This window comes from Melospiza georgiana, chromosome 9, assembly GCF_028018845.1.
Source record: "Melospiza georgiana isolate bMelGeo1 chromosome 9, bMelGeo1.pri, whole genome shotgun sequence".
Lineage (NCBI taxonomy): Eukaryota > Metazoa > Chordata > Aves > Passeriformes > Passerellidae > Melospiza > Melospiza georgiana.
This window is the reverse complement of record NC_080438.1, coordinates 10,225,790-10,253,019: the sequence shown is the minus strand read 5'-3', so window position 1 is coordinate 10,253,019 and position 27,230 is coordinate 10,225,790. Positions and strand designations below refer to the sequence as shown.

Genomic DNA, 27,230 nt, shown 5'->3' with positions numbered 1-27,230 from the left:
TCAAGTTTTCTGTGACCCTGAGGAGAGGAGGACATTCCCTTCAGCCTCACTGCTGTGTTTTTCTGACTGCACTCCCAGGCCTGTGTGCCCAGCAGCAATCCAGGCACAGCCAGCTGGGTTGGTACAATCTGGAAGCTTGTTGCAATAACACACAGAACAAAAAACACAAGGAAGAGCCTGGCAGCTGTATAAAACTCCCTCTGAGCTCCAGTCTCCACAGAAGTTCACCAGCCCCAGCAAGCAGCATGACCAGCCAGTCTCAGGGAATCCAGCAGCTTTTGCAGGCAGAAAAACGTGCCAAGGACAAACTGGAGGAAGCCAAAAAAAGTAAGTAGTTGGCCTGGTTTTACTGTACTTCTCAAGTGCAAGCCCTTCAGAATAACAGTAGCTCACAGAAAAAGATTATTTCATCTGTATACATGCACTAGTGCTGTGCCTTGACTGCAGCCAGGCACTTACTCAAGCCTGAATATTCAGAGTTTGCTTAAAATCCCCTGTGCTTGTGTCTACGTGTACATGTGCCTTAAAACATTAAAAAATGTTTTCTTTGTTATATTCATCCTGTCAGCTGCATTTGTTTTTCCTTTATCTCAGTGTTGTTAATGCCATTACTGCCTTGCTATTTAAATTAAAATCTTACATGCCTTTGGCTGCCAGCTCTGGAGGACTAGACTCCAAACTCTTTACTTTTCTTAATAGGTTTTGCTAAGAGTTTTTGGTCTTCCTCCTTACTTGCAAAATCCAGTAACTTGTCTCCTAATTGAAGCTGGGCTTCAAAAAATTATATGAAAACTAAGGGGAGACTTCAACACCCTGATAGTAATCAAAGTCACAGTAAAACCGTGAGCACTCTCAGTACTGTAATAGATCATTCACAGAAGTTTTATTACATGGTACAAGCAATTATTCTCCTGAGTGCAGGTACAACCACATGAGTCATTGACCTGCACTAGCACTGGAATATTAATGCTGTTTTCTGGAGTGATCTTGCTTCAGAAACCAGCAGCAGAATACAAAGAAAATGGATGTCACTGATGTCATGTGGAGCAAGAGCACAATTAAAGGAATATTGTTTTCCGTGGAGAAATGGAAGCTAAACAGAATAATTTGTATAGTTTCCCTATCCCTTCTGCATGTGAATCAGCATTGTTGTATGCTCATTAATCTTTAGTGTGATGTATCAATTTGAACAGCAGCACACAAAAATAAATAGAAAGGCAAGTCCCCTCACTAAGCACCCAGGCACTGCCTGTGCCTTGCAGACAGTAGAGATTAAAGCAAATCCTCCCACCTTCATAAAACAGAACTCTCAGGCAGAAACCTGAAGGCAAGGGATAGTTAAGTAGTGTTTTGACCTCTTCCACAGCCAAACTAGGAGCTCTGGGAGGGATGGTTTTTCCCTTCTCATGTAGGGCAAAGGAAACACTGCCCCTCAAATCAAGAGGGAACACTACCTGGAAAGCCACAGCCTCAGTGGAAGGAGTTTGGCCTGAACACAGACTACAGAATCAGGTCTTAGCTTGAAGTGGATTACTTTTGGGTTTGGAGGGGGTTTTTTGTGGCTTTGATTTGATTTGTGTTTGTTTTTAAACCAGAAGAGTCACTTTAGCTTTTTCTACAACGGTCATTTAAAAAGGATGAATCCATAAATTAAGAAACTCCAAAAATGAAAAGAGAAATTATAACATAAAATTGATGACCAAAGATGAATGTCTTACAGAATCCAGACACAGTTATGGATGCATTTACTCTACTCTGCAAAAGACACATTCCCTTGTCACCACCTCAGCCTCATTTGGAGTGCTTGTGATAAAAACAGGATTTCTTACAGATAAAGTATCTTCACACCCTTCTGAGTCAGAAACTTGAATTAAACCACTACCAGTGTTTACCTCAACACTAACACACCAGTAGGAGTTATTAACCAGCTACAGAAAAACAGCTATTAAGAATTTTGCTATCAGTAAAATTATTCAGAGTAAAAATAGATCATCACTATGGCTTTCTTTTCTATTACTTTTAAAATCATAATTTTTTGCATTTATAAAAATTATTAAGGAAAATTAAAGTTTCAATACACAAATTTAAACATAACAAAACAACCCAGTGACTGTGAGGGAGCAACAGACTGCCCAGACGCTGGGGAATCTCCATTCTCAGAGACATTCAAAACCCACTGGATATGGCCCCAATCAAGCTGCCCTTGCTTCCATCAGGAAGTGTGTCCCATGGACTCCTTCCAGCCTCAGCACTTCAGTGTGATTCCATGAAAAACCTCAAGAATTTCCAAAAATCGTTGATCAAGGGCAAACAGTTTAAATAAATCCACCCTGGATTTTGTTCTAAACCAAGCGTTAAAGGTAATCTGTAAGTAATCAGCATAAAGATACCTGGACAACCATTATATTCAACATTGAAAGAAGCTTGCAGTGAAGCTACAAAACAAACTGCCCATGTTGTCCCTGATTAAAATATTTTCATACCACTGTCACTACACCACCTTAGATAACTATGCCAGCATAAGTTAAATACTGTGGGACAAGGGCAAAAGGGATTATTTTAGAGATAAGTCTGGCTATTCTAAGTTGGAGTTACTTCAGCAGTGTCTTCCCCACATTGATTCTGCAGTTAGATCAAAACAAAGGATTGCAGAGTTTGTCTCTGAGCATAAAAGCTAAGCGGAAAAGCAATACATGAAATGCAACAGATCTGTGCAGTGCAGTTGGCTGACCTGTGCACACTCAGCTGGGTGGAGCAAGGAGGGAGGTGCTGCTTCACCCCAGCATGGGCAGCTCAGATCCACCTGGCTCCAGCTGGGATCAGCAGCTGCTGCTCAGGGCCTGCTCTGCAGCTCTGGGCTGCCAGGGAAAGCACTGAGCCCTCCCAGCCCTGTGACCTCGTCTGTCACCCCAAGCAGGCATTGCACAACACCACTGCACCGTGGGTCTGGCTGCTGTGCTGGCACTGGGACAGCAGCTGGCAGCTTCTTCCTGGGACACACCAGGAAAAGGCATTTGCAAGGAAATGGGACTGGCAAAACTACCCTGATGCAAAGCCTTCCGTGTTTACAGTTGATACTCACATAACCAATCAAAATGTAGTGTGAACACACATAATATTGTATATAAACAGTTAATGGGCCTAGCTTTTGCTGACATATGTGCAGTTGTTAGTAATGCAAAAGCCACTTGAAGTAACTGAAAAAAATCAGTGAATAAAATTATAGTGATACACACAAAACAAAAGAAAAATATTATGTTAAAGATCCTCTGTACATGCTTTTTCTTACTTCTTGCTCAATACCCTTTTTCTGGCATGATATCATTAGCTGATATCATTTATACCTGAAAAATTGTTAATATTTAAATAATCAATTAAATGAACATGTGCAAGGCTGAAATTATTAGATTGATTAAACACAAGCCAAACCAGTCTGCAATCCTGTGACAATTTGAACATGGTGCTGCTTTATCTATAATTTTTACTTTAAGCACAATTTAGATCCCAGAATAACTGAGCATTGTCAGCGCCAAGACATCAATTCCTGAAAATCCTTTTGGGTAAAACAAGGGAAACAATGTGTCATGAACACTGGGCTTAGCAAAACTTGTTCTCCTATAGATTTTTATATATTCCCTTGAATTTCTCATGCCTAATAAAAAGAAAACTCAGATGAAAGATTATAAAAAAACAGATTAAAACCAAATGTTAATCAAAATAAGATATTGTAAACAGAATTATATCCATGGCGCTCTCTTGGACAATATCCAAGACATATTTTATCTACTGAGAAAGCTATACATAATGTTCAGCTGCCTCTACTCTATTTTATTAAAAGTACAAAATTGTTTTGTCACAATGCACATCCCCAAATCCCATTTTCCAGACAATTTACCAAAGACAACTGAAATGGTTCTATTTTAAGAAAATATGATTAATTTTTGGCAGCTTCTTCAAACGACTTGATTTCTATGCAGAAATTCAGCTAGGAGCCTAGATGGTATGTTTGAAAACAAAACTCCAATTTTAGCATTGCAGTTTTTGGAAAGTAAGATAACTTAGTGTTTGAACAAATTAGAATGCAACATTTTTGCCTCCTACTGTCTTTTTTACAAGATCTAAAATACTCCAACAACCTAAAAGACACCAGTTCTTGTGGATCTAACCAGAGCAAAGTGTTTAATGAACATCATAGAAATACCTAGAAAGAAGAATACAGCCTTTCTCTATGCTAATAACCCCTTGCCATGTTAGGCAAGAAAATCCTGTACAGTGCTGATTGGTCACAGTAAGTTTTTTTAAATTTGGCCAATTTAACACAATGCCTAAAAATTTATAGGCTGTGGACAAGGAAACCAGGCATAGCACAGCTGCTTTGCTGCTCCCCATCTTCAAGGATGGAAGGAGGGACAGAGGGCCAGCAATCCTGGCTCCCACAGCATGACCTTTGTGGCAAAAAATCTCTTCAAATTTGGGGTTTTCTGTACCTCACCTCAATGATCCTGAGGAAATGTCATAGGCCCAGGCTAGTTTGCCCATCCTCCAGCACTTCTTTCCCTCTTTTTGCATGATTTTGGCCAAATTTCAGTGCTCCACCATCCCCTTCAGTGTGTAAGGGTTGATTTCAGCTCGGCTGTGCTCTGCAGAGAACCAGCCCAGCAGATCAGTAAGGCTTTGAAAAGGCGGTCCTGTATTGCACAGCTACGGTAGCAGACAAGTGGTTAACAACAGACTGATTAATTAATTTTGGTTTGTCCCTAGTGGAACAGCAGGTTAAGCTCTAGTTTCTGCTTAACTTAATCAGGTGCAGCATATGCACCATCGCATATGTTGGCAGTTGCCGATTCTGTCCACAACGTTGTTGGACTAGCAGTAATTTACTCACAGCTTTTCCACTTAATTAAATAGGAAGCAGCAGGTTCCTGCTGTGCCAATCCTAAAGGCATCATGGAAAAATGAAATGGCTGCCACCCTCCAGTGACACCCTATGTATTGTGCTTACACCAGAGCACTGTCAAGAGCTGACACGTATGTGTGTATATATACACTCTTTGGTTCACTGTCTACATTGTCAGAGGCAACTGAACCGTTGTTTTATACTTAATCTCTTTCCATTTTCTGTATTTTAAATGGATATATTTATCTATCTGGTGGCCAAATATGCAACATATTTACTACAGATGGCCCCCCAGATGGAATTTGAAATTAAAATCCCACTGATTTTGAAATAATTTAATTTGCTATAGAGATCCAGTTCCTCAGCTGGTGAAATTGGCAAAGCTTCATCGTAGTCACTCCCCCTGACTGCCAGCTCCAGAGAATCACCCCTCAGCTCCACTCCTACAAAGTGGAAACTCTACAAAAAGGCTGATCAGCTCCAAATTTGGAGAGGAGAATAAGGGAAATTTCAAAATACAGACTTGAACCTGGTTCCAAATTTTGTTGTCCAGACTTATGTCAGGCTCTTACACAGATCTGTCAGTTTGCTCATCCTGGTCCCAACACTTCATACAGTGAGTGGGAGAAGCTGGGGGAAATCAGCCTTTTTCAAACAAATACAAACTCTGGAAAAGTACCCACTAGGTTTAAAACAGCCTGTCTCTCCTTCATACATAAGCACAGTGGCTCAAGGGAGAAGGACTCTGAGAAATATAATTTCCCCCACGTGAGAGCCCTGCACTGATGGACCGGGAGTCAATAAAGCTATGTGGTTCCTCAGTAGGCTGCTCCTTCCTGTAGAAAGCCTGTGTACATGCCACCCCCAAGGTTCCACAGTAAGCCAACAGTCCAGGAATCAAGATTTAAAAAGTAATTCCCATGTTGTGCATCTCTCTGCTTCTACTCACCCATCTGCAGATAATTATTTTGGAAGGAGCAATCAGCTGGAGAAGTAATTTCCTGCTGAATCAGGTATTTTACCCAGGCTTTTGCTGATTCTCAGATGTATTAAAACAGTCTTCCTCCCAAGCTTCAGCTTCCTCATTATGCCATGCTCAGTGGGAGCAAGTTGCTATATGACACTCCTGATAAGGCTTGAGAAGCCCAGCTCAGATGTAACCAAACCAGTGTAACAGCTTGGAGAAAGAAAATGAGAAATATTTATGTTCGTCTTCCTAGTCTAGACAGAGAATGTTTTGTAGGATTTCAGGAAAGGATAAAAGGTATCTTTTGTCTTCTGTGCTTGAATTAAGAGCCTAAAAAAAAAGTTTGTATTGCTCAGTGGTGTTAAATAGGTTGTTATCTTAAGTAAATAAATCAGTGTGCCACAAGAGATCAAGATGGCTCTTTCAGCTGCCTAGGCTGCCACTCTCATATTCTTGTGATATCCTAATTTAAGCAACTAAGCAATTTTTCAGCCACTGAAGATATTTCTCTTGTTAAGAAAAGGGACCAACCGTATTCCTCCCACTCCTAAAATTCTAGCTGTACAGCAGAAAGAGACCCCAAAAATCAGCACCAGCCCAGGAATCAAGTATAGCATACCAACATTCCATGCAAGAGGTGTACACTTAGAAAATTACTGTTTCCTCACAAGGTAGTGCAGCAGAATCCTGAGGACCTGAGGAGTTCCATGCAACTTTACTGACTTTATAAATGACAGAGAAGCCCACAGGGGTTTTATGACAAGCTTGCCAGCTCCTTTATGTAGAACCTTAAACATCACATTTCCATCAAACTATTTACTCTTGTTCTTTACATGACAACCCTGCTAGATCCAGGAAGGATCTTATGTCCAGTCCTGCAGTGACTTACACGCTCTTGATTTGACGAGCCCGTAGTGTTTTACCTAAAACAAACTATTCACAGCAAACAGAATTAGGTATGCAAGCATGCCTGGTGAGGAGGAAGGCTCTAGTTTCCACCACACCCTGAAATGTCACTTTACAGATCTCCTTCTTGTTTAAAATGAAAAGCAAAAAAACATTGAATCCCTTTCATGGTTTCTGTGCACTGGCAAAGAATTGACCTCCTTCTCTTAGTCACCCACCTCTGCTTTTAACAAAGGTTAGTAGAAAAGAGTGGGGGAAGAAAGGACAAAGCTTGAAAGTTGCAACTCAGTTTGGTAGTGGTTAAGACATCTTGCATTGTTTTGGATATCTGCCAGCTCTAAGCAGAATCCAGTTGGTGTGGGATGAAGGGATTCTGGCAACCAATCAATACAGGAAATCTTACAGAATAATGTCTTTTCCCATCCGTGACAACTAAAATCTGTTATCTGGATGCTGCTATTGCTGATGAAGAAAAGATAGATATTTATTTAAACACCAAGCTGTGATTAGAAAAAAAGGCATTTGTGTTGCAAAAAGATGTCTACTTGCAGAAAGACTTCTGTTATCAGTAAATCAAGAAGCTCTTCACTTGAGGTGTGCTTTTGCACAGAAGTTAGTTTCAGAAGAGGGGTACTTGCATGACCCCTTGCTTGCAGTCAAAAGGTATTCTGAATAAATCACTTTGTCTCTTTTGACCATTCTTGTGCAAATAAATCCAATGGACAAGACTTTCAGCAAAGTCAGTGTTCTACTATGGCAGCTAAAGTATCTCTGATTTAGAGAGATTCATCTTTGGGGATACAGGGAAGGTATGAAATAAAGGCCTCTTTCTTGCCCCTCTAGGAAAGGGTAAAAGGCTGAAGCAGGCCAAGGAAGAAGCCACAGCTGAGATAGACCACTACAGACTACAGAGGGAGAAGGAATTTAGAAACAAGGAAACAAATGTAAGTAAGAAACCTGTGTGTGTTCTTTTGTCTTACCAAACTGCTCAATGGTAAACCAAATTGCTTCCAAGAGTATTACCTGGAGACTCGTGCAAACCAGTGTGGTCATACTGATTAAACACAGGATGTGTCATCTGCAGTGTCTATATGCTTCATTTGGACTTTTTCACAGGCTTTGAATGCATTTGTAGAAGAAATTGTGGACATTCGCCACTAAAATGGTCCAGATTGCATATTTGGTTCATGTTTATGCTTTGAAGATGTATGTCCCTTAAGGAAAAATACTTTTAGGTCCTTTTTCTATAACCACAGACAGACATAATTCCTGTCCTGAAACTGGAGGATTCACTAACATGGATGTGTCAGTAAAAACAAAAGTTTAAAATGTTTCTTTCCATTTCTGTTCCACTTCAGCTGTCTCTTTTCATTACATATAAGACTACATCCCTTGTCAACTGAAGTCACCAAAACTTCAGAGGTTTTCACTGTTTCTATAGTCAAAGTGGTCTGACTCGATATTTTCCTATCTGAAAAAACCCATTTTATACATTTTCCTATCTGAATAAACCCATTTTATACATTTATGGCATCTTGAATTTTTCTCTAGTATTTCCATGAAATTCACAAACCATTCTCTTTTCACCAGGTGACCTTCCTCCTACATTCTTGGTCTTGTTTTTTTCTTCCCAGGTTGTATCATGCAATGACAAGGAAAGTTTTGTGCAAAAGCAGGCACAAAAAGCAAAAAAAAGCCAAAGAGGTCAAACAAAATCTGTTTTACCAACCTGTCATTTCAGTCACACTTTACATACAACATTTTCTGGCAGGGATCACAACCCTTAGGAACATCTATACACACAAAGTATTGGTATCATACCCTGCCAACCCCCAGACACACTGTCACAAAGGCCAGATAAAAATGTCTTAAGTGTACAGTTTCTGTTGTTTACTGATACCAAAATAAAGTATAAATACCTCTAACATTTGTTCACCTTTTCAGTCAAGCCAGAGTTCTTGTTCTAGGTCCTGATAGCAGAAGAGTAAAGATGCTGCTTTTTTGTCAACTCCATTTTTTTCACCACAACCAAATTAAAGCTGCAGGGAAAGGCCACTATTTGTCGACGGAAGGTTTCACATGAGCAGGACAGAGCACATATTGCTCCTCAAATGACAGCATGTTGTACAAGATACTTGCAGTCCTCCTCCACGTTCCCTGACCCCATTATGTCGAACATTCACCTTCCCAGACAAATGCCATCATTATTAACCTGTGTCTGGAGGCAGCCAGGAGCTCCAGCAGGGCAGTGTAGGGGGAGCTCTGATGCCTGGTTCAGTTTACTTTCTTGGGTATTTGGACACAAGGATTTTTAATTCTCTGTCACAGTCTCCTCTAATGCCATCCTTCCTCATACTTTGCGTCACTTGTATCCAAAGAGGAGGAAATTTTCTTATACTATGAGAGGCTTCATATCCATCCATAATTAAGAACAACAACAGAAAAATAAATATTGAGGTTAGAATGACAATACGCAAAATCTCTTTTCAAAACATGCAAAATTTTTTGCCTGAATCTCAAACCAGTTTTGTTTTTTCACTCATTGAGGTCACCTAACTCTAGAGATGTGCAGCCTAGTTCTGAATTTTCTTGTGGCTTTGGAGCCAATGTAATATTTTAGCAGCTTTGAAATTACACTAGCATAAAGTATGTATGGGAAAAATAAGGGAAAAACCTTCAAGGTCAGCAAAAATCATAAACCAAGCAGAGCATTGCCTGCATTCTGCAAGAAAAATGTCCTCAAACTCAGAAGCTGAAGAAGAGAGGGAAAACACATAGAAGTGTAAGAGTTTACTATCTCAAATGACAACATTAGCATGAGCCAAGAAAGCGGGTCTGTAGAGGCTCCTCTTAAAATTATAATACTTTTCTTGAGACTTTTCAAAACTATTCAGTCGCTGGATAACATGCAACCATCTGGGATCTCTAGAAAGTTACTTTCCCCAGTGGAAAAATTCAGTTCCATAAATCTGGTCTAAGCTGTACAACCTTTCCCACATGCAACCCTTGCAACTTGTCTAAAAGTTTTAATAAAATGTCAGCTAAAAATAGATATTATAGAAAACTATAATCCCTTCCCAATACTTACTATTATGTCTACAACCTACATTTCTTCCAAACTGAAAAATGGTTTACGTGTGGATTATGGACAAATGTCTTACTATGTTGCCAGGTACTGATAAATGGAAAAGGGAAGGTGGCCTATGCAAAAGATGCTTTTCTTTCTTTTAAGGGCTAAGTTGGGCTGAAATCACATGGGAAATAGAGCCAATGACCCCTCCTTTGTTTCTGGTCATGCTCTAGGTACCCCACTAATATACCACAGGTTAGCTCCACCTGCTAGTCCACCCCAGAGAACCGTGGCAGAAACAAGAACAATGTGTTACTTATTCCTTTCTTACTCTGCCAGCATGCAGAAATGTCTTCTTCTCTCCACATGGAATTCTTTAGCTGGAAATCAGTTTCTCTGCTGGTATCTGAAGGACTTTTCCATAAGGGAAGAATTCAAGGGATGTTGGGGCAGTGGGGGAGGAGGGAGCAAAGTCACAGATTTGGAACGTGTGCATCTGTTTATAACATAACCTTGCTAAAATGTTCAGTGAGTCCAGAGTCAATTAAATTCTAAGCGAATGTCCTGATATTAACTGTGCCAGAAGCTGTCTGGTATTTCGCCAGATAAGAAAATGTAACATTAAAAGACCTTGTCTGAGGCCTGTTGAGGGTTATACATCACTAACTGCTGAAGACATTTCAAGTACTCTGAAACTGTAATTATGCATTTTCAGGAAGGCTTTTCCATGTTTGGTCCTTAGCTGCACTCACAGGCACTCTCAGTGAGGCCAAACGAAGGCACACAGTGATAGAACTTAGCTGCCTAGTCATTAAAATAGAAACCAAATTAAAATGAGCCATATAAAAGACAAAACATACACAATGTTTTTCCCACAGCGAGCTGGGAAACTTTCATTACATAGGGAGATTCCCATTGCTAATGAGCATATGAGAGTTGCCTTTAATCCTGTTTTTATGCCTCCAGTTGAACCCAGATCAAACCCTCATGGTTCAGAGGCACTATTATGTGTTTGTGTTATGCTTGTGCTACATGATGAAGAAAAGTACAATAAACATGGTTATATATAACCTCTCATTTTGCTCAGAGGTCTTCTGCTTTTCAGGTAATGGGCTCCCAAGGTAACTTCTCTGCCAAAATAGAAGAGCAAACAACAGAAGCCATCCGAAACCTCACAAGCAGCTACCACAAGAACATGGAGAGCATGATGAAAAAGCTCTTGAGCACAATATTTGACATCAGCCCTGAAATTCACCCAAACTTCAGACCTGCAGTTTAAGATTCATTGATGTGTTTGCAAAGCAAAGTAGCCTTCTTTCTTGATAAGCATAAATACTTTCTCATCTATTGTTTCTGTATGTGTGAGAAAAAAGAGCACTGAAGCCAAAAGCACACAATTTCACACAGGCTTTTGATGTGACAGGAATTATACAGGGTTTCACAAGCATTTGTTGAAATATTGTTTCCTGTGGCTAAGCCCCTGTCATTTAGGCAGGGACAAGTCAACAACAGCAAAATAAATGATTATTTGGCACCAGCAGGTTTTCAGTGTGAGTCTTTGTTCCTTTTGTCTTATAAAATGTTCTGTACTTGGATATTATGTTGCATAAAGTCTGTTTATCCTAATCTTTACTGCGCTTCAAGTCATGTGAAGTAGAATATCACAAAAAACAAAAATGGAACATTTCTGTTTTTCTTGTGACACATGGAGTGGTCAGGTTATGGACCATACAGGAACATTTGATTTTGGTCAAAAATAATAGGTCAAAGCATTTCAATTTTTCTATGCTGGCTTAAAGCAAAATGTAGTTAACTTGTACAAAACTATGCTTAAATCCATACTTAAATTATTATACTAAAATTTAACTGCACCACAAACTTTATATAGCTTTGTTAAATCTGAAAAATGAGAACAGGCATAATCATTATTTACAAAATTGCTATGGTGCAAAGGGCAGGCTAGCACATGTATTATTTCCATACAGTTTCCCTGAAAGCACAGGAACCCAAGGACTCAAACTCTACACCAGTTATGCTAAATCCTGAATCCACAGGTTGTCCACCAGAAATCACATCAGCTACAGCTCATTTCTGTTACCCTAAGCAACCTTGGGTAATACTTCTCTGTGCAGGAGCACAGATTTCCCTTGGAATAAATTCTGCTGAAGTTGTGAAAATACAATATGATCTGTGCTCTCAAGGTGAAGCCCATTCAGTCTGATGGGAGGCACTGATCAAGTGGGGATCTGATACACACCTGCACTGTGAGCTCCTTTAATGCCTTGTCTCCACTACAAAATTACACTAAATTAGAAGCTTGAGAAATGGCAATGACTAGCAAACAGCAGCCATGATTTTCAGTCCATGTAGAGACAGAGAAATCATTTCCATTTCACAGCAGCTAGTCATAGGCAATCTCCTGTTCCAGCAAGGTTTACAGAGTTGATGTGCTGTCATGTGTAAAATGACCGTAAAGCTGTAGTCAACCTAATGTCAGCAAACACAACTCCTCAAGGCTGTGCCTGGATACCACATAATCTCCAAGCCCTGATTGTTACAGTCTCCTGTGCTTGATTATATTCCCTGGGGACCCAAGGATGCTGAGGAATGGGAAAGAAACTAGAAATCCTATTGACATCAGCTGAAAGGCTCATTTATTTAGGAGGGCTTTGAATCAATGTGTGATAGGCTTTGATTTACTGAGAGGATGTAGGCACTCCAGTGCCAGCCCATGTGCAGGACCCAATGCAGGCACCTTCCTGCACAGCTGGGGACAGTCAGGACTGTCTCACAGCCCAGGGGCACATGCCTCCAGCTTGGGTCATGGCTGCAGCCCCAGTGCAGTGCTCAGCTGTGAAACACAGATCTGTGAGCCTAAAGAGTCACCAGGTGAACACTAACACCTCACAGGGTCTCACTGCAGTGCTCAGACTGCTCTGTTCCCTCTGGGCTACCTCAGCACCCTTGCCTCCAGCTCTCACTTCTAAACATACAGAAATGTTGCAGGTTCAGCTGCAGAACTGAAGCAATGGAGCTCCCACTGGCAACTGCATGGGATAAAACACTCCCACCTCCCTATGGTGAGAGCAAAATTGCCACAGCCTGGTGGGCAGCAACCCAAGTTACATGGAATAAAGCTTTGTCTTCCTTGTTTCCCTGCTTCTTTTTATTACAATCCCTCTCTCCCTCATTCTTGCCAAAATCTGTCTTCTCTCACCAACTGCTTCTCTTGCAAAGCCTTCAAGGCTGTCTACCCTTCTGGTCCTAATGGCCAGGGACACATCTCTTATTTAAATATCCTCTGCCCTGCAGTCACAGCCATGTATCCTTGTTATCACCTGCATACCTGAGGTACTCACCATGTCTTAGGTTATGAAACTTTTTTGAACATGATTATGTTCTTGAACTCTGGCTACTCCGTGGCTACCACTCAGGAAAAAGGAATTAATTTGATAAGATTAGGTCTTTGATCTCAAGATACAAATCTGAGAGCATTTAGCACTCTGAGAATTTACTCTCCTCTACATTCAGTCCTACTTCTGGACATAAAAAAATTGCTCATACCATCACTTTTAGATGTACAGAGGGAAGGGTCAAACTAGACTTCATATAATTTGGCAAGATTATATTGAATGAAGAACATAAATTACCAGCTGCAGCAAGGGAATATTGGAGTGCCAAAAAAGCACATGCTGAGTTTATAAGGGCACAAAATACCTTGTATGTGACAGTTACATACTCATGCTAATGGCAAAAAATTGTTCCATGCAAAAGGAAAAAAAGGATGGTTAATTTCAAAAATTTTTAATGCATAAAAGAAAGGTTAAAATGGTTACTCTGAATTAGCAGTCACCTACCAGGGATGATTACAAATGCCCTTTCATCTCCTGGGGATATTCCCAGACCCATGGGAGCCCCCAGTACTCACAGTGTCCTGACACTGTATTACCTAGTATGCACCAATGCAGTTGCCAAACAAAATGGCAATATCTCACGTCACAACACAAACAGATTTTAAGACACAGAAAGCCACACACAGATAGCACTTATATAAACCTTCCTCTTTTGTTTCATAATTACCATTGAAATCAACTGCAAATCTTCCATAGTGTGACATATTAGGACTGAAACAACAAACCTGAATTTTCTAGATTGGCCCAGTTCTTCACTGGCTTACAGGACAGGGGTTAATAAGGCTCTTTCTATTGGGAAATGAAGACTTCTTTAATAAATAAATTCTAAATCTGCTGATTCAAGTATCTCAATTAACAACTAGGTCATAAATAACAACAAAGGCTCATACCAGTGGAAAGTACAAGAACTGTTTCATACAGCTCGTGACATGGATTGGGCTGAATTTCTCTGGCTGTTCTCCCTCAAAATTCTCCTTTGAGTTATAATATATGAGGATGTAGTGATGTGGTTCCCATTCATGGGTGATGAGGGCAGATCTCTGAACTCATGCCAGTAAGACAGAATATCTTTCAAGTCTAAATAAAGTAAAATGAAACAGACATGAAGAATTAATACTACACTCTGTGCTGAAGTTGTCTACTGACTTTCCCATTAATTTCTGAAGAGTTTGGAAGCCGAGGTTTGGGAAATCAGAACCAGATGTTAATCCATTACATGGATTATGATATTAACTGAAATGTTTCCATATTAAAATATACTTGGAAGTTCATGCAATCTGTAAAACATAAGTTGTTCTTGTAAATCATCATATGTAGGGTATAAGTGTGTGTGTATGAAGTTTTAACAGAACAAAATATTTCAGTCCCTGACTTAAAAGATTTTGTAGCTCCAGGGCTGTGAGGAATGTTTCCCTCTAAGTTGGGACAGGATGCTCTGCTGTTGCAGAGCTCAGGAACCACCACAGGGCAGGTGGCAACTGACTGCCATGACATACAGTCACAGGAGATGTGAACCTGCAGATCCATACTTTCACACACAGCCTTGCCCAGAAGCATCCTTAAGTGCAGACAAAGCAGGGAAGATGTCTATGTGTAAGGATATATTGGGCATCCCTGCAGCAGGGGACAGGGTCAAACTTTGGGCACAAATTTGGTCAGACATCAGACTGAGTCTGGGGCTGAAATTTAAAGACATTGTTAGGCTATAAAGTCATTTGCAGCAGCACTGGCTGTTAGCTATTAGGTAATTCTGCCATCAATTAAAGACATAGGAACAGTTGAACAGTTCTTACAAAAGGAAGAATCAACCTTACCCCAATGGTCCATCAATGCAAATACATTATGTTCACCTGGAACTTCTCTTAACTGGATGCATCTTTCAACTATAGGTTTGTTTTTTTCTCAAAATAACAGCATGCAGACTAACCAAATGTTGTCAAGACACAATTCTTGTTCAGCCTCAGCCACAAGTCAGGCTCGCACTCTAGCATGTCCTCACCAAAAGACTAACTGATGGAAATGGTACCCATGTGGCACCTCAGCATCACCTTCTCCAAACTCTGGCCCTGACTGTCCAACAACTCAGTGCAGAGCCTGGTGCTATTGAAAATAAACACAAGGGGAGCAAAGGACACCGGGCAAAGATTTTGGGGTAACAGCAGCAATTCCAGGTCTTTTCTATTCTGGAAGCCCTCCACGGCCACATGTTGATTAAGTAGGAAATTTGAGCATTATGTGAAATTACATTCTGCTTAATGTATACAATGCATATTCTTCAAAATAATTTCCTCCAGATCCTCATTGAAATAGAGGGGATGTGTGTTCCACAATACACAAGCATCATGCATTCCTGTCAGCTTCACTGTGGCCTGTCCTTCACAGATTTGATTATTCCACATTTTATGGTACTACAAGGCACTTATACTCTGAGTCTTCCCCAAGGAACATTAATGCTTGTTAGAAGTACATGACCCAACCAGTATTACTACAAAACACTTGGAAAATGTTACATTGGAGTACTATTAATACACTCTATTGCATTTGCACTACATGACTGCATGTGGAAAATCTGATGACTTGCAAGCTTATTAACTTACTGAGATTTCTCATTAATTTTATGAAAGATATGCCACAACTGAACTACCTGACCCTGGGTGATTCCTGGAAGTTCCTCTGGCCCCAGATCTGATTGATTTCCAGGGGCATCAGACTCCAATATGCTACCAAATTTCCCTATCACTTTTGGAAATACAGGATTTTTGAGTAGAGTTGTGCTCCAAAAACAAGCTTTCCACAAAATATGCCAGGAAAATTACCTCAAAACTTGCTATTAAATAAACCTAGCTTTAAGAAACACAGTATTTATAATTCACCTGTAACAAACCAAAGAGCATAAATATTAATATAAAACAGATCATCAATGTCAATATAACCTAATTTGTATAACCTTCTCTATGTATTTCATGTAAATATTTATTTAACAATCCTGTGGCACTGATTTATGGTAGAAAAGAGACGGGTAGAAAAAAGAGATATCTAACATAAATGTAATCTAACCATGTGTGTCTTTGGCAAATAAATCTAGCATTTTGTGTCAGTGTTGTTTCCATGCAGACTTACTCACGGGAAATGAGCAGTCCCATTGCTGGCAGCAGGATGACTCACACCTGTGTTTTAAATGGAATAAAGGTGAAGTGTGGAAGCAGCTCCAAGTACAGAAGTGAGATGTAGCAGCAAGGACAGACTGCCAGGGCATGTGGGTGCTCAGAATTGCTCCTGCCATGAATTCTGATCCACGTCTCTTCTCCAAGAGTGGCTGCCCTGCACCCCACACCAACATTGCTGTTTCTACCAGCCCATGAACACACAGCCTTGACTTTCCAAACACCTGGCTCCTCAGGCATCAGGAGGATATGTTTTACCTCTTACACATGGTTTCCCAGCTGTTAGCATAAGCAAAGAATGTTTAATAAGTGAAATAATTGTGTCTTATAACAGATTTACACTTCTTAACAACATATCTACTAAGATGAGTTTCAAGGAAAAAACAAAGTATTGTTTCCTCTTGACATTTAACTGCTCTGTCTGCATGTGCTATGGGTAATGTTTCTTATGGCACAGGCTGCCAAATCGATTCAGAGTATTTTCCCTAATGCCTTTTCCATTCAGCTCTGGAGTAAGCAAATCAGCATTCAGCACTTTTCTCCTGTTTTTAAACCATTTTTCTTCCATATCCTTTGGAGTCACCCACAAAAGTGACATTGAGACAATAATTTACTCCAAGGTAAAGAGTCTGGAGAATCCTCACCCACTTCCATAAGTACACTCATTTCCAATTCCTACTAACTTCTACAGTTTTGACTGATACATTTATGTATATGAGCAAATATATACATCCCATATGTATCCTTTGTATTCAAGAAGTTCAAGTAATTTTCATTATTCATTCGGCTTCTCTTTCTGAACAGAAGTATATATCTACCTTGGAAAAATAAACAAAAACTACTTTTCTACTTTTTTGTGTCAAATTCAAGCCTTAGTGATTCACCAGTTTCCACTTAATCACTACCTAACAGAGCCAATATTCATCATAAAGGATTTTAGACCTGGAAATATCCCTTCCAAACTTTTGTTTTTGTAGAACTATTGTGAGAAAACCACCAAAGGCCTGACTGTCAGCTACTGGGAATCTCTGTAAATCAGATGATACCAACAGGGTAGCAATCAACACAGGTTTGTGAAAATCTGTGAGCTCTGCATCCAGCTGAGGCACTTTCTGTGCTGTTGCTCAATGTCCCAGCACATCTGCTGCTCTGCTGATGCTGTTGCTCCTAACTAGATTCAGTAAGAAAAACACCTTGTGATGGAGGGAGTCACCAGCCTAAGAAGGCACAAGAAGGATGAGTGCATGGTCACAGTTTGTGCCAGGTCTGTGTGCAGGCTCTCTGCTGCCCAAAATAGCCCACTGTCAATGACACAGGCTGCAGGGTACACCAGAGAACTAAAGAGAATTTCAAAGTGGGAGTGCCTCTCAGGAAAACTGGTACTTTCTGAGAGGACTTTCCATGAAAACTTTTTCAATCAGCTCAAGCTTAAAATTGTGCTCTATTATTTTCAATGTGAATAGCTTTAATAGCTTTAATGAAGAGAACTCATTCTGAAGCACACTGCAATACTCTCTGTACCAAGTCTGCTTGAACAGAACAAATGGGTACAGCCGTGTTCAGTGAAACATGAAAATTTGTCACAGCTTTGATCTGCACAGAAATTCAGCAATTCCACAGTAAAGCATGGTGTTTAGGAATGATTCACTTGTTTGATATGTGACTTGCTCAAGCACTAAGACCAATATTTGTACTCTTTGGTGGTTAAGAAGAATGTTGTATTCAGAAGAAAATATGTTGTGCACAGAAGCATGTGGACTTGTCAGCAAACACCAAATATAGTCATATCTACTAATATACTAATTGCTTTGTGGATAGTAAAATCAAGTCCCTGATGTACTTCAGAGTGAAAATATCTTCCTTGTCCTTGAAATGAAGAGCAAACTTGTATCCTACATACTAACATGGATGCCAGCTCCTCAAAATCTTGTGCAGCTTTTAAATTAAACTTGAGATTCATTCTCTGTTTCCATGTGGAAAAGGTAAGATTAAATGTTTACTAGTAAAGACAGCATGCAATTAAAATTCAAAGCATTAAGAAAAATGGCACTATTCAGTTTACAGTTGACTTGCAGACATAAAGTTTAATGAGCCTCTTTGTTTTCTCACTCATCTGCAACTGGCTCCAAGTCTTTTAACTATTCCTTTGCCAGGTAAATTCAGGTCCACATAAGGTGAAGATCAGTGTGAAGGTGCATGAGCTGCCTGAGTTTGTGTTTCAGTGCCCTGCTTCCCTTCAGCAGCTCGTGTAAGACTGGAGCATGCAGAGCACCAAGAGCAGCCAAGGGCAGGAGTCAGCCCAGGAGCTGGCACTGCAGTGCTTACAAATGCTTGTGGAGAAAAGAACATCAGTGGCACAGACAGAGGCATTTGCTGACCTTACAGGCTGCTCCTGGTGTTCAGACTTCAGCGTGTCTATGGAAGAGCTGGGAATTGAAGAGTAATGTTAACACAGACCTATAAACGAGAGGAGGCACACTCCAACAGCATGGGTTTGTAGGAGGTCCAGTTCTTGACTTAAAGCCTCAGGCTACTGCCCTAAGGAAATTGCTAGATGTGCAATATCCAGCTCCTTTGCACAGTGGGGGCTGTCACACACCAATGGGGTACCCTATATTTTTTGTGTATTTGTTCTAATAAAACGAGGCAGAGAAGGCTTATTTACAAAGATCACGCTGCTGACTTAACTGAAAAACTTGAAGTCATCTCTTCATAATCCTGTACACAGATTTCATCTGCCTTTCACAGGATCTCTGCTCAAATTAAGCATATGTATCTCACCAAGGGAGTGCAGGCATACTGTAGTAATGATTTTTTGGTTAGTCTCTTTGGCACAGCCACTAGTACCACTGTGAAGAGTGAAAAAAACCAAAAATATAAGGCACTCCAAAACTTTCCTGGCTTATCACTTTCATCAGGCCAAGATTTTTCTCACACAAAATGCAATCTGCTTTTCTTTATGTCTAATGTATACCCTAATTTATTCCCACCATAACGTCCTTAATTTCCACTTAAGTTATGCTTCCAGTTTCCAATATCCTCTAATTACTTTTCCAAATAATTATCTTGATGCTTTCTCCTTCTTTAACAGGAATTCATCATAGACACACATCACATTGCTTCATTTTCCTTCTCTACACTCCTAGTAGTCCTACCAAAAGAGCATGGCAAAAAAGAATTGTGTTTTGAAGCTACTACCTAACAGCATCTCTGTTTCTTTGTGTTCTGACTTCCCCATTCATCTTTTGCCACATTGTGCTACCAACTCCTGCAGACACAAACCATCCAACCCTTCTGACCTCAGCTCCAAGTCCCAGCCTCACTGCAGTCCTGCTCCATGGCTGTGGTACCCAGGAGTCATCAAACACAAATTATTCCAATTAAACAACAGAGTTTGTATGGGCTTTGATACAACAGAATGACTGAGGAACATTTTAAACTGAGAAGCCATAGGTAATTCTAACTTGTCCCTCTTACACTTACTAGAAAGCAAAAAATATTCCATGTGTTTATCCCTGGGGTGGGATTAAAAAGGCCCATTATAAAAAAATCCCATTTGCATTGTTTTTAACTGAAAGACTTTAATTTAACAAGTCTGACCTGGATTAAAAATAACGACCATCCAAATTCCAAACATTCTTCATGTAAATACTGGTTGTCCATTTATAGCATAATTCAAGCCTGTTCTTAACTTGTAGCTGGCTCACCACCACCTGCCATTAACAGCTTGTTCAAAGTTGAACCTAATTGTACAAAGAGATAAGGAAACCATCAAAGTTATTTCTTAACCAATCCATCATCTTTTATGCCCATCTCTAAGCATGACACTGCACTGCTGGTAGGCTGACTAATCTCTCAGGTATATAAAGGGAAGGGACTTCTGCTTTACCACTACTGCTGGCTAATCCTATTAAAATAACAATATGTATACAATAATTAGATGTCAGAAATAATGGGTGCTGCTCTAGTCCTACCCTCTCCTTTTTTCATTTGACTCTGTATTTCAAGAGAAAGTGATCCGGTGGCCTCTAGTTCTGACCTTTATCAAGTATTCCTGAGATCTGCAGCTCAGCTTTTCTAATCTTACCTTGACTTCTCTTCAGTGACCCCCTGTTCCCCATTACAGACTTCCCCAATTACCTCAATATTCACAGTATTCCCTAAAGCACCGCTACATGGAACACTATTATCTCTTATCTATTTTATCTATTAACCTTAGGAACACAGGCAAGCTATTATGAGCAATCACTGTGCTTACAGAAAAAGGACAGAAAGGGGACTGTACTTTAAAAGCCTATGTGGAAAATGTTTGCCATTTTGGATACATTTTGTGTTTTCTTCTAATGAAAAAATAACCAGATACTTCAGAAGCAAAGCCAAAAGTATCTCAATTAAGCCTCTCAGCTCTTCTGCTTTCTGTGAAATACATATATTTTTTAAAGATGTTTCCCCTTGATTCCCACACATTTTCTATTGCTCACTCTTCATAGAGAGCCTGTCAAAAGACAACAGCCACCTGGGGATGGGAGGTGTCCTGGATCCCTTACTCTAGCCCCATACCCTGTTTTCCAGGTTGACTGCCAGGTTGGCGATGCTGTGCATCTGCCCGGGGACAGGAATAAAACTCCTGAAGAGCTGGCTGCTTCAGGAGAAATAGATAGCTTGGGAGAGAAGGAGCAGTCAGCTCAGGAAAGACAATCATAGCACGAGACAGCTGGAGGAGAGATCTGCAGGAGCAAAGCTCATCCCTGTTCATGTACCATCAGTAGAACTGGCAAATTATTTGTTTCCCAGTCAAGAGATTTGAAGCTTTTGGAAATCTGAAATTTAGAAATAATCTATGTAAAGACAAGATCAATTTTTCCTCACTCACTGGTGGTTTGTTTGTTTGGGGTTTCTAAGTTGCAGATTTGCATGTGTGATCATATTGCATAATATTGCTGATTTCAAATAAAAGGGGAAAGAATTTGTCTGCTTCACAAACAAATTCAAAGCATACATTTTGCTCTGCTGGGTTTTGTTACTGCTGTTTTTTTAAAAAAGGGAAAAAACATGATCTTCCCTTTTTACAAAAAGCTCAAATATTTTTGAGACCTATTTCTCAGTCTGAGAGGAGGAGCAGGGGCAAAAGTATACAAATGCTCTGAGCACAGGGGCAAGGAGAAATCCTTTGGCCTCCACTGTGCTTTTAGAATGACATTTTGGAGGTACAGATCTTATTCCAGCTCCTCCACAGACAGGAATATATGCCAAAGCAGTCAAGGCAATTTAGAGGTGCTGAGCTTTTCTGGTGAGAAAAAGAAAGTCCATGCATTGTGTGCTTTCCATGTTTAAAAATGTTGTTTAATCACAATTAAATTCTATTTTGAACTGTAGTGCAGAATGCTATCCCAGACGAGAGCTCCGTGCTAATTCCATCTCTAATCAGCAGATGGCACCATGAATTCATCAAACAGGATGGAGACCAGAAAGAAGTATAAATTCATCCCCTAAAAGGAGGGGGGAAAGCAGAAGGAAAAAAACATACACCCAACTTGACACACATAAATCAAGAATTAAATTCAGAGGGTGTAACTTTCCCCTCATGCTACCCCTCCAAAAATAAAACAGGCTGTGGAACATGCTGTGTGACACCCTGATGCACAAAGAGCAGCTACACCTATAATGTCCCCAGCCTTGCCCTGCACTGACCTACATTGTCTCATGGCTGACTGTGAGACTGTAAAAAATAAAAAAATCAAAAATATCCCAGCTTTCCTTCTGACCTCCCCTTGCCCTCTACAGCACCTCTGGAGTAGAAGGTGTCCCCTGGGCTGGAAGGGGGACCCAGGGGCTGCACAGCAGGGAGCTCAGAGGAGAAGCTGCAGGCAGAGTTGCAGATGCTGCTGCAGCACAGGTTCAGAGTCACAAGTGACTCTGTCCAGAGCCCACCCAGGGAACCACAGGCTGAGAGCAGGCAGGGCACAAGAGTTTGCAAGACTTTTTTCTTCCTCTCAAACAGCAAAATTTCTACTTGGAATTCAAAGGCTGGTAGAGGCAGCTTCCCCTTGTCCCTCACCAGTGCCCTACATCCCTGAAAAAGCACAGCATGAGCCCATAGCTCCAGCAGAGGCAGGAGCAAGCTCTGCTCAAAGGAGCAGTTTGGTGTGTCTGGGTATCTGCCCTTCCCCTGGCCCAGCCATGCCATCTCTACCCCTGCTGGCAGGATAACTCTTTTGGCAGACATGGAGCTGGCACCCACTTGGCACCTCTTCAGGCCCACCAGGCTCACACAGGGCTTTGCTGTGGGCACAGCCTGCCATGGGAAGGTGGTTCCTTGGCACAGGTGCCAAAGGATGTGCAAGATGTGCTCACCCCCAGCAGAAATCTGCTGCCTTAAATATGGGCTTCTCTGTGCTCTTATATATGAACAGTGAGTGTGAAAATCCTGCCTGTCCATCTGTTCCTTAAAGGTTTCTTTCTTTCACTGCGTGTTAGAATTTCTCCCCAAATCTTCTTCAGCAGCACAAATCACATCAGTGACATTTATGGGTTAGGTAAATGGTATGCTGCTGACATCATCTAAGCACAGTAACAGGCACAGTTAGGCTCTCTGTGGATAACTTTAGTGCTATGGACTTCAAGCTCCATTTATCCTGTTCTCAATAAGCAATAATTAAAATGTTCAGTAAACAAGTATTGCTCTGAGAAGCAATAGTTCTACCACGCAAAAAACAAATATTTTCCCAACAGAAGAGAGCATTCAATCAACAGTTTCATCCATGGCACTGAAGTGAAAACTCTGATGTTTGAGATTTAGAGAGGAAAGCAGCACAAAAGTAGAAAGACGAGCTTACCTTGCATTGCATGGAGTCATCTTGTCTCAGGCCCAAGAAGCAGATGCCATAAATTTTTGCCACTTCAGACTCTGCACGTCTGGTTGTTGCAAAGTGATTTTTCTTCCTGACCATTCCTTACTATTTTCCCAGCCTGCCTAGCAGGCACAGGAATTACCAATACCTCAGCAGTGACACAATTGATTAAGTATGAGCAATACCAGCTTGGGTTTTGCATTCAGTCAGAGCTCTGTACTGGCAGCACAAGGGGCCTCGCTTGTTGAGCAAGAAGGGCTTTATGTCACTTGTCCCCAGAGCAAGGCACAAGTGATCTTGATGGAGAAGGCAGCAAACATACTGTCAGAAGCCATATTCACAGGGAAAAGGCAGAACAATGGAGATTAAATGACAGGGCAGAAGCAAGGAATTAAATCATCCCCGAGGCTCAGCTATTCCAGGCTTCCCCATGGTACCTGCAAGAGGCACAGGGGAAGACCTGGAGCAAATCCCTGTGGAAGTCTTGCCGTCTGTACCAACTGTCTGATGGAAAAGCTGCAAAATCGCTTGTGGCTCTTCTAAAAATCGTGGGCCATACAACCTCATGTCCAGCTGCACTGTCACTTTTCAGCCAGTTTCCAGTCTGAAAACTGGGCTGGAAAACAACAGTAGAATTGCTTGGAATTCAACTCTTTTTAACTTTTTCTTTCCGTAAACAGCATAACTCTCGCCTGCCCTTCTGCTGTGCTAGTGTACTTCACTTCCAAGTGGTAAAAAGAAAGGAAAATAATTGCTTGCTATAAATCAAAGGAGATGTGTAGGCCACTTACACACTTGGTAATAACTCCGTTCTTCCAAAGGACAGGAGGCACCCTGAACCCACACCTGCCCTTTCAACAGTGCACCCAAACCACCGTGGCAGAGCCCTCTACATGAGCATCTTTTCCTCCAGATGCTTTTCATGCTCTTCTGTGCTTACATGGACCCATGGCAGATATTTTGGCTGGGAGGACAGAAATGAGAGATTTTGGATTGTCACCTGAGAGACACAACCTCAATTCCAGGCCTAGTGCCAGGGTAAAGCTAAGTTTTCCACAGACAGGGAAAGAACTGTGGGGAAAAAGGAAAAACTAGAGGTCTGCTCTGTAGCAGCCTGATAGCTACCATATTCTCCCAGACCAGAGGGAAGGCACCTTTGCTTCAGACATTAAGACGAACTCCTGGTCTGAGTCAGATGGAAAACTTAAGCCTTGATATTGCCTTGCCCAGATTTGCGCTGTGAATGGCACAATGACTATGTAAGACTGAACAACAACATTTCAAAGTCTTAGCAAATAAGTTCAAGATACAATTACAGTAACTTACTTCTTCCTTATATTGAATAAAAAACATTTACTTCTGTGGATCAATGGTTCAGGCTGACTGTAGGTTTGTGAAGTTCCTGGCTCCTTTTGATTCAGTAATGCATGGGGATGATGGGCACTGCTCACTTTACAGCTCTGGATGCCTCTTCTGATGGTGTGCTGCCACTACCTCCCTGCCTCTTCAGACCATCCCTCAGCTTGGTACTACACTCAGGGGTCTTGTGATCTGCTTTCAGCTCTGTGAAAAACACTGCAATGGTAAGCTTGCATTTTTACATAGCTTCTCCATCTCTTGCCTGTAAAATGGAAGTGACAATAGTAATTATTTAATATTAGAAAACTAACTGTATTTGTAGGCAGTCTCTCTGTGCCCCAGTTTCCAAAGAGCTTCAGGTATGAATCCATTCAGGTATGAATCCATCCTCCTGCTCCTCCTCATTATTTACTTACTTTCAAAATATCAGGGCAGGAAAGGCCACAGACAACTGGCACAGTCCTGTTGCCAATGTTCCATTGCCAAACCTCTGAGCTTGCAAGGAGGTTCCTCTGATGCTTTCCATGGTCACAGGGCTGTGCCCATGTAGAAGGAAGACACTTATGTTTTCATGATATCAAGGATTGTGGAGTCTTAGTTTAAACATGAGGCCTCTAACTGCCACCAGTACAAAAAATGATCTTCAATTGGTGCCAAAGTGTCCGTAGACCATGCTCAACATCTTCACTAAAACAGCATCCTGTGCCTGCTTAAAACAGAAGAGAAAGTTACAAAACAGGAGCCACCACCTGCTTGGGAGTCAGCCTGAAATACACCAGCTGCAGCTGCTGCTCTGCTCAAACAAACAAGGAGCTGATGTTACACAATGCAGTTGCAAGGAAAAAGTAATCAGCAGCAGTATTAAATAATTTATTTCATTCATTCACATTTACTTCATTCGTTATCAATAAGGGACTGTTTCCCTTTACTTTTCTCCTCACTAAAACAGGTTTTCTATGCAATTTGCTCCCAGCATCAAGTTGGATACAATCCTTTTAAAACTAGCTGCTTAAAAGGAGAAAAATAAATTCTCTGGCATGGCTTTGGAAAATGAACATCATTTCTGTCACTAGTAGGGTATCACTGGGGATTCTGTTTAGCCAGAAATGCTGTAATTAGGCTAGTGACTGAAACACGTTTTCAAGACCTCCAGAGCACGTGTCCCTCCGCACAGCTTCTGCTCCCCATGGGGGAATCGTGAGGCTGGCACCCCCCTGCTGCCACCACCACACCTCAGCAGAGAGGGACATGCCTTTAGCACCACTCCATGGCTTTCTGAACTGCTGACACTGCCAGTTTTCCTGTACCTGCAGCTGCTTGCTGTTTAGGCAGCTTCTATAATATTAGGGAGCTGCAATGACTGGTCTGGAGCCCGAAGCAGTATTTTCACTGTAAGCACTGCTGCTCAGCCCTTAGAAGTGCAGCTAAGTAATTCTGGGAGAATTTTATCTGACAAATGTAAACATGGTATGTGTGAATTTTCATTAATATTTCACATGAAGAAAACAAGGCTGAATCAATCAGATTGTATTGCAATTTAGCCTCTATCCCTGGTGATAAGCAACCACACCAAACCCACAGCTCTCTTCCGTTCCCTCAGTTTAAAATTATCGCAGATATTTCTTTGTGAACAGCTCTTTGCTTGCTGGACCTTCTCTCAAGAGCTTACTTACATATTTTGATTTATAACTAGTCTGAAAATGTTTTTAAGTTCTCTGTCTGCATTCTGTGCTCCAAAACACACAGTCCCTCCAGAGCCCTTCCCAACCCATGCTCCTTCACCTCTGCAGCTGCCCTTGCTTTACTGCACCTCCTCTTGCAGGGCTGCACAAGGCACAGGAGGAAAGAAGTCACCTGGCAGCACAGACATCCACAGAAGGTGAAGAAAACAAATCCCACCAGCCTCAGAAGGCTTCATATCTACCTGCTAGTTATACAACAATTCTCCAAAGGTATCCAGGCTGTGGAACAGCCAGAGGGTTGAACTATATTCACAAAACCATAGGAGCTCTCCCTCAGAATAATACCAGAGTCTACTGAATTCAACCTGAGAGGCATGGACACCTTAAAAATGTGCGACCACAGAGCTGTGGACAACCTGTCAAAATTCTGCATTTCATTGCAAAGAAGCATCTAAGTCCTCGAATGGAACACTGAGCTAATGTCAGCATTAAGCCAGAAACATAAAGCTGTATAACAGCAATTTGAACTGATTTCAGAAGAAAGCTGAAAGTATCATACTAACAAAATGCACTTTATGACCTAGTCCACACCTAGTTTTAGACACCTCAGAGACCATTAATGGTTTGGGGCTTTTTTTCTTTGTAGGGGTTGTTTTCTGGGTTTGGTAATATTTCATTTACACGAAGGTTGAAGATTTTATGCCAATATATGCACTTGCACCATATTTCTTTAAATATGTTCCAGGAAATGCCATACTGATGAACTGCTCTGTAATATAATCCTTCAGACTGGAGCAATTCATAAGATCCCAAGAACAAAAAAGCTTTTTCAGCAGGTATGGTTAATCAGGAAGTGAGTACATGCCATATTAGTATCCCCTCAGGGTTTCCAGTCCTCAACCAGAGCATGGCCAGTTTGTT

General features: G+C 41.0%; 1 protein-coding gene across 1 annotated transcript; it reads left to right on the top strand.

Annotated features, from left to right (window-relative positions):
* Positions 1–245: 245 nt before the first annotated feature.
* On the top strand, positions 246–11,377 carry ATP6V1G3 (ATPase H+ transporting V1 subunit G3). Its single transcript, XM_058030390.1, has 3 exons — positions 246–327; positions 7,614–7,714; positions 10,946–11,377. The coding sequence occupies exons 1-3, from the start codon at positions 246–248 to the stop codon at positions 11,117–11,119; spliced, it is 357 nt and encodes a 118-aa protein (XP_057886373.1). The 3' UTR covers positions 11,120–11,377.
* Positions 11,378–27,230: the final 15,853 nt, after the last annotated feature.

Bases quoted from the DNA above. Each gene is read 5' to 3' on its own strand.
- ATP6V1G3 (XM_058030390.1), top strand. From the start codon at position 246: ATGACCAGCCAGTCTCAGGGAATCCAGCAGCTTTTGCAGGCAGAAAAA. The intron at 328-7,613 runs GTAAGTAGTTGG...TTGCCCCTCTAG, and splicing joins ACTGGAGGAAGCCAAAAAAA to GAAAGGGTAAAAGGCTGAAG. The intron at 7,715-10,945 runs GTAAGTAAGAAA...TCTGCTTTTCAG, and splicing joins TTAGAAACAAGGAAACAAAT to GTAATGGGCTCCCAAGGTAA.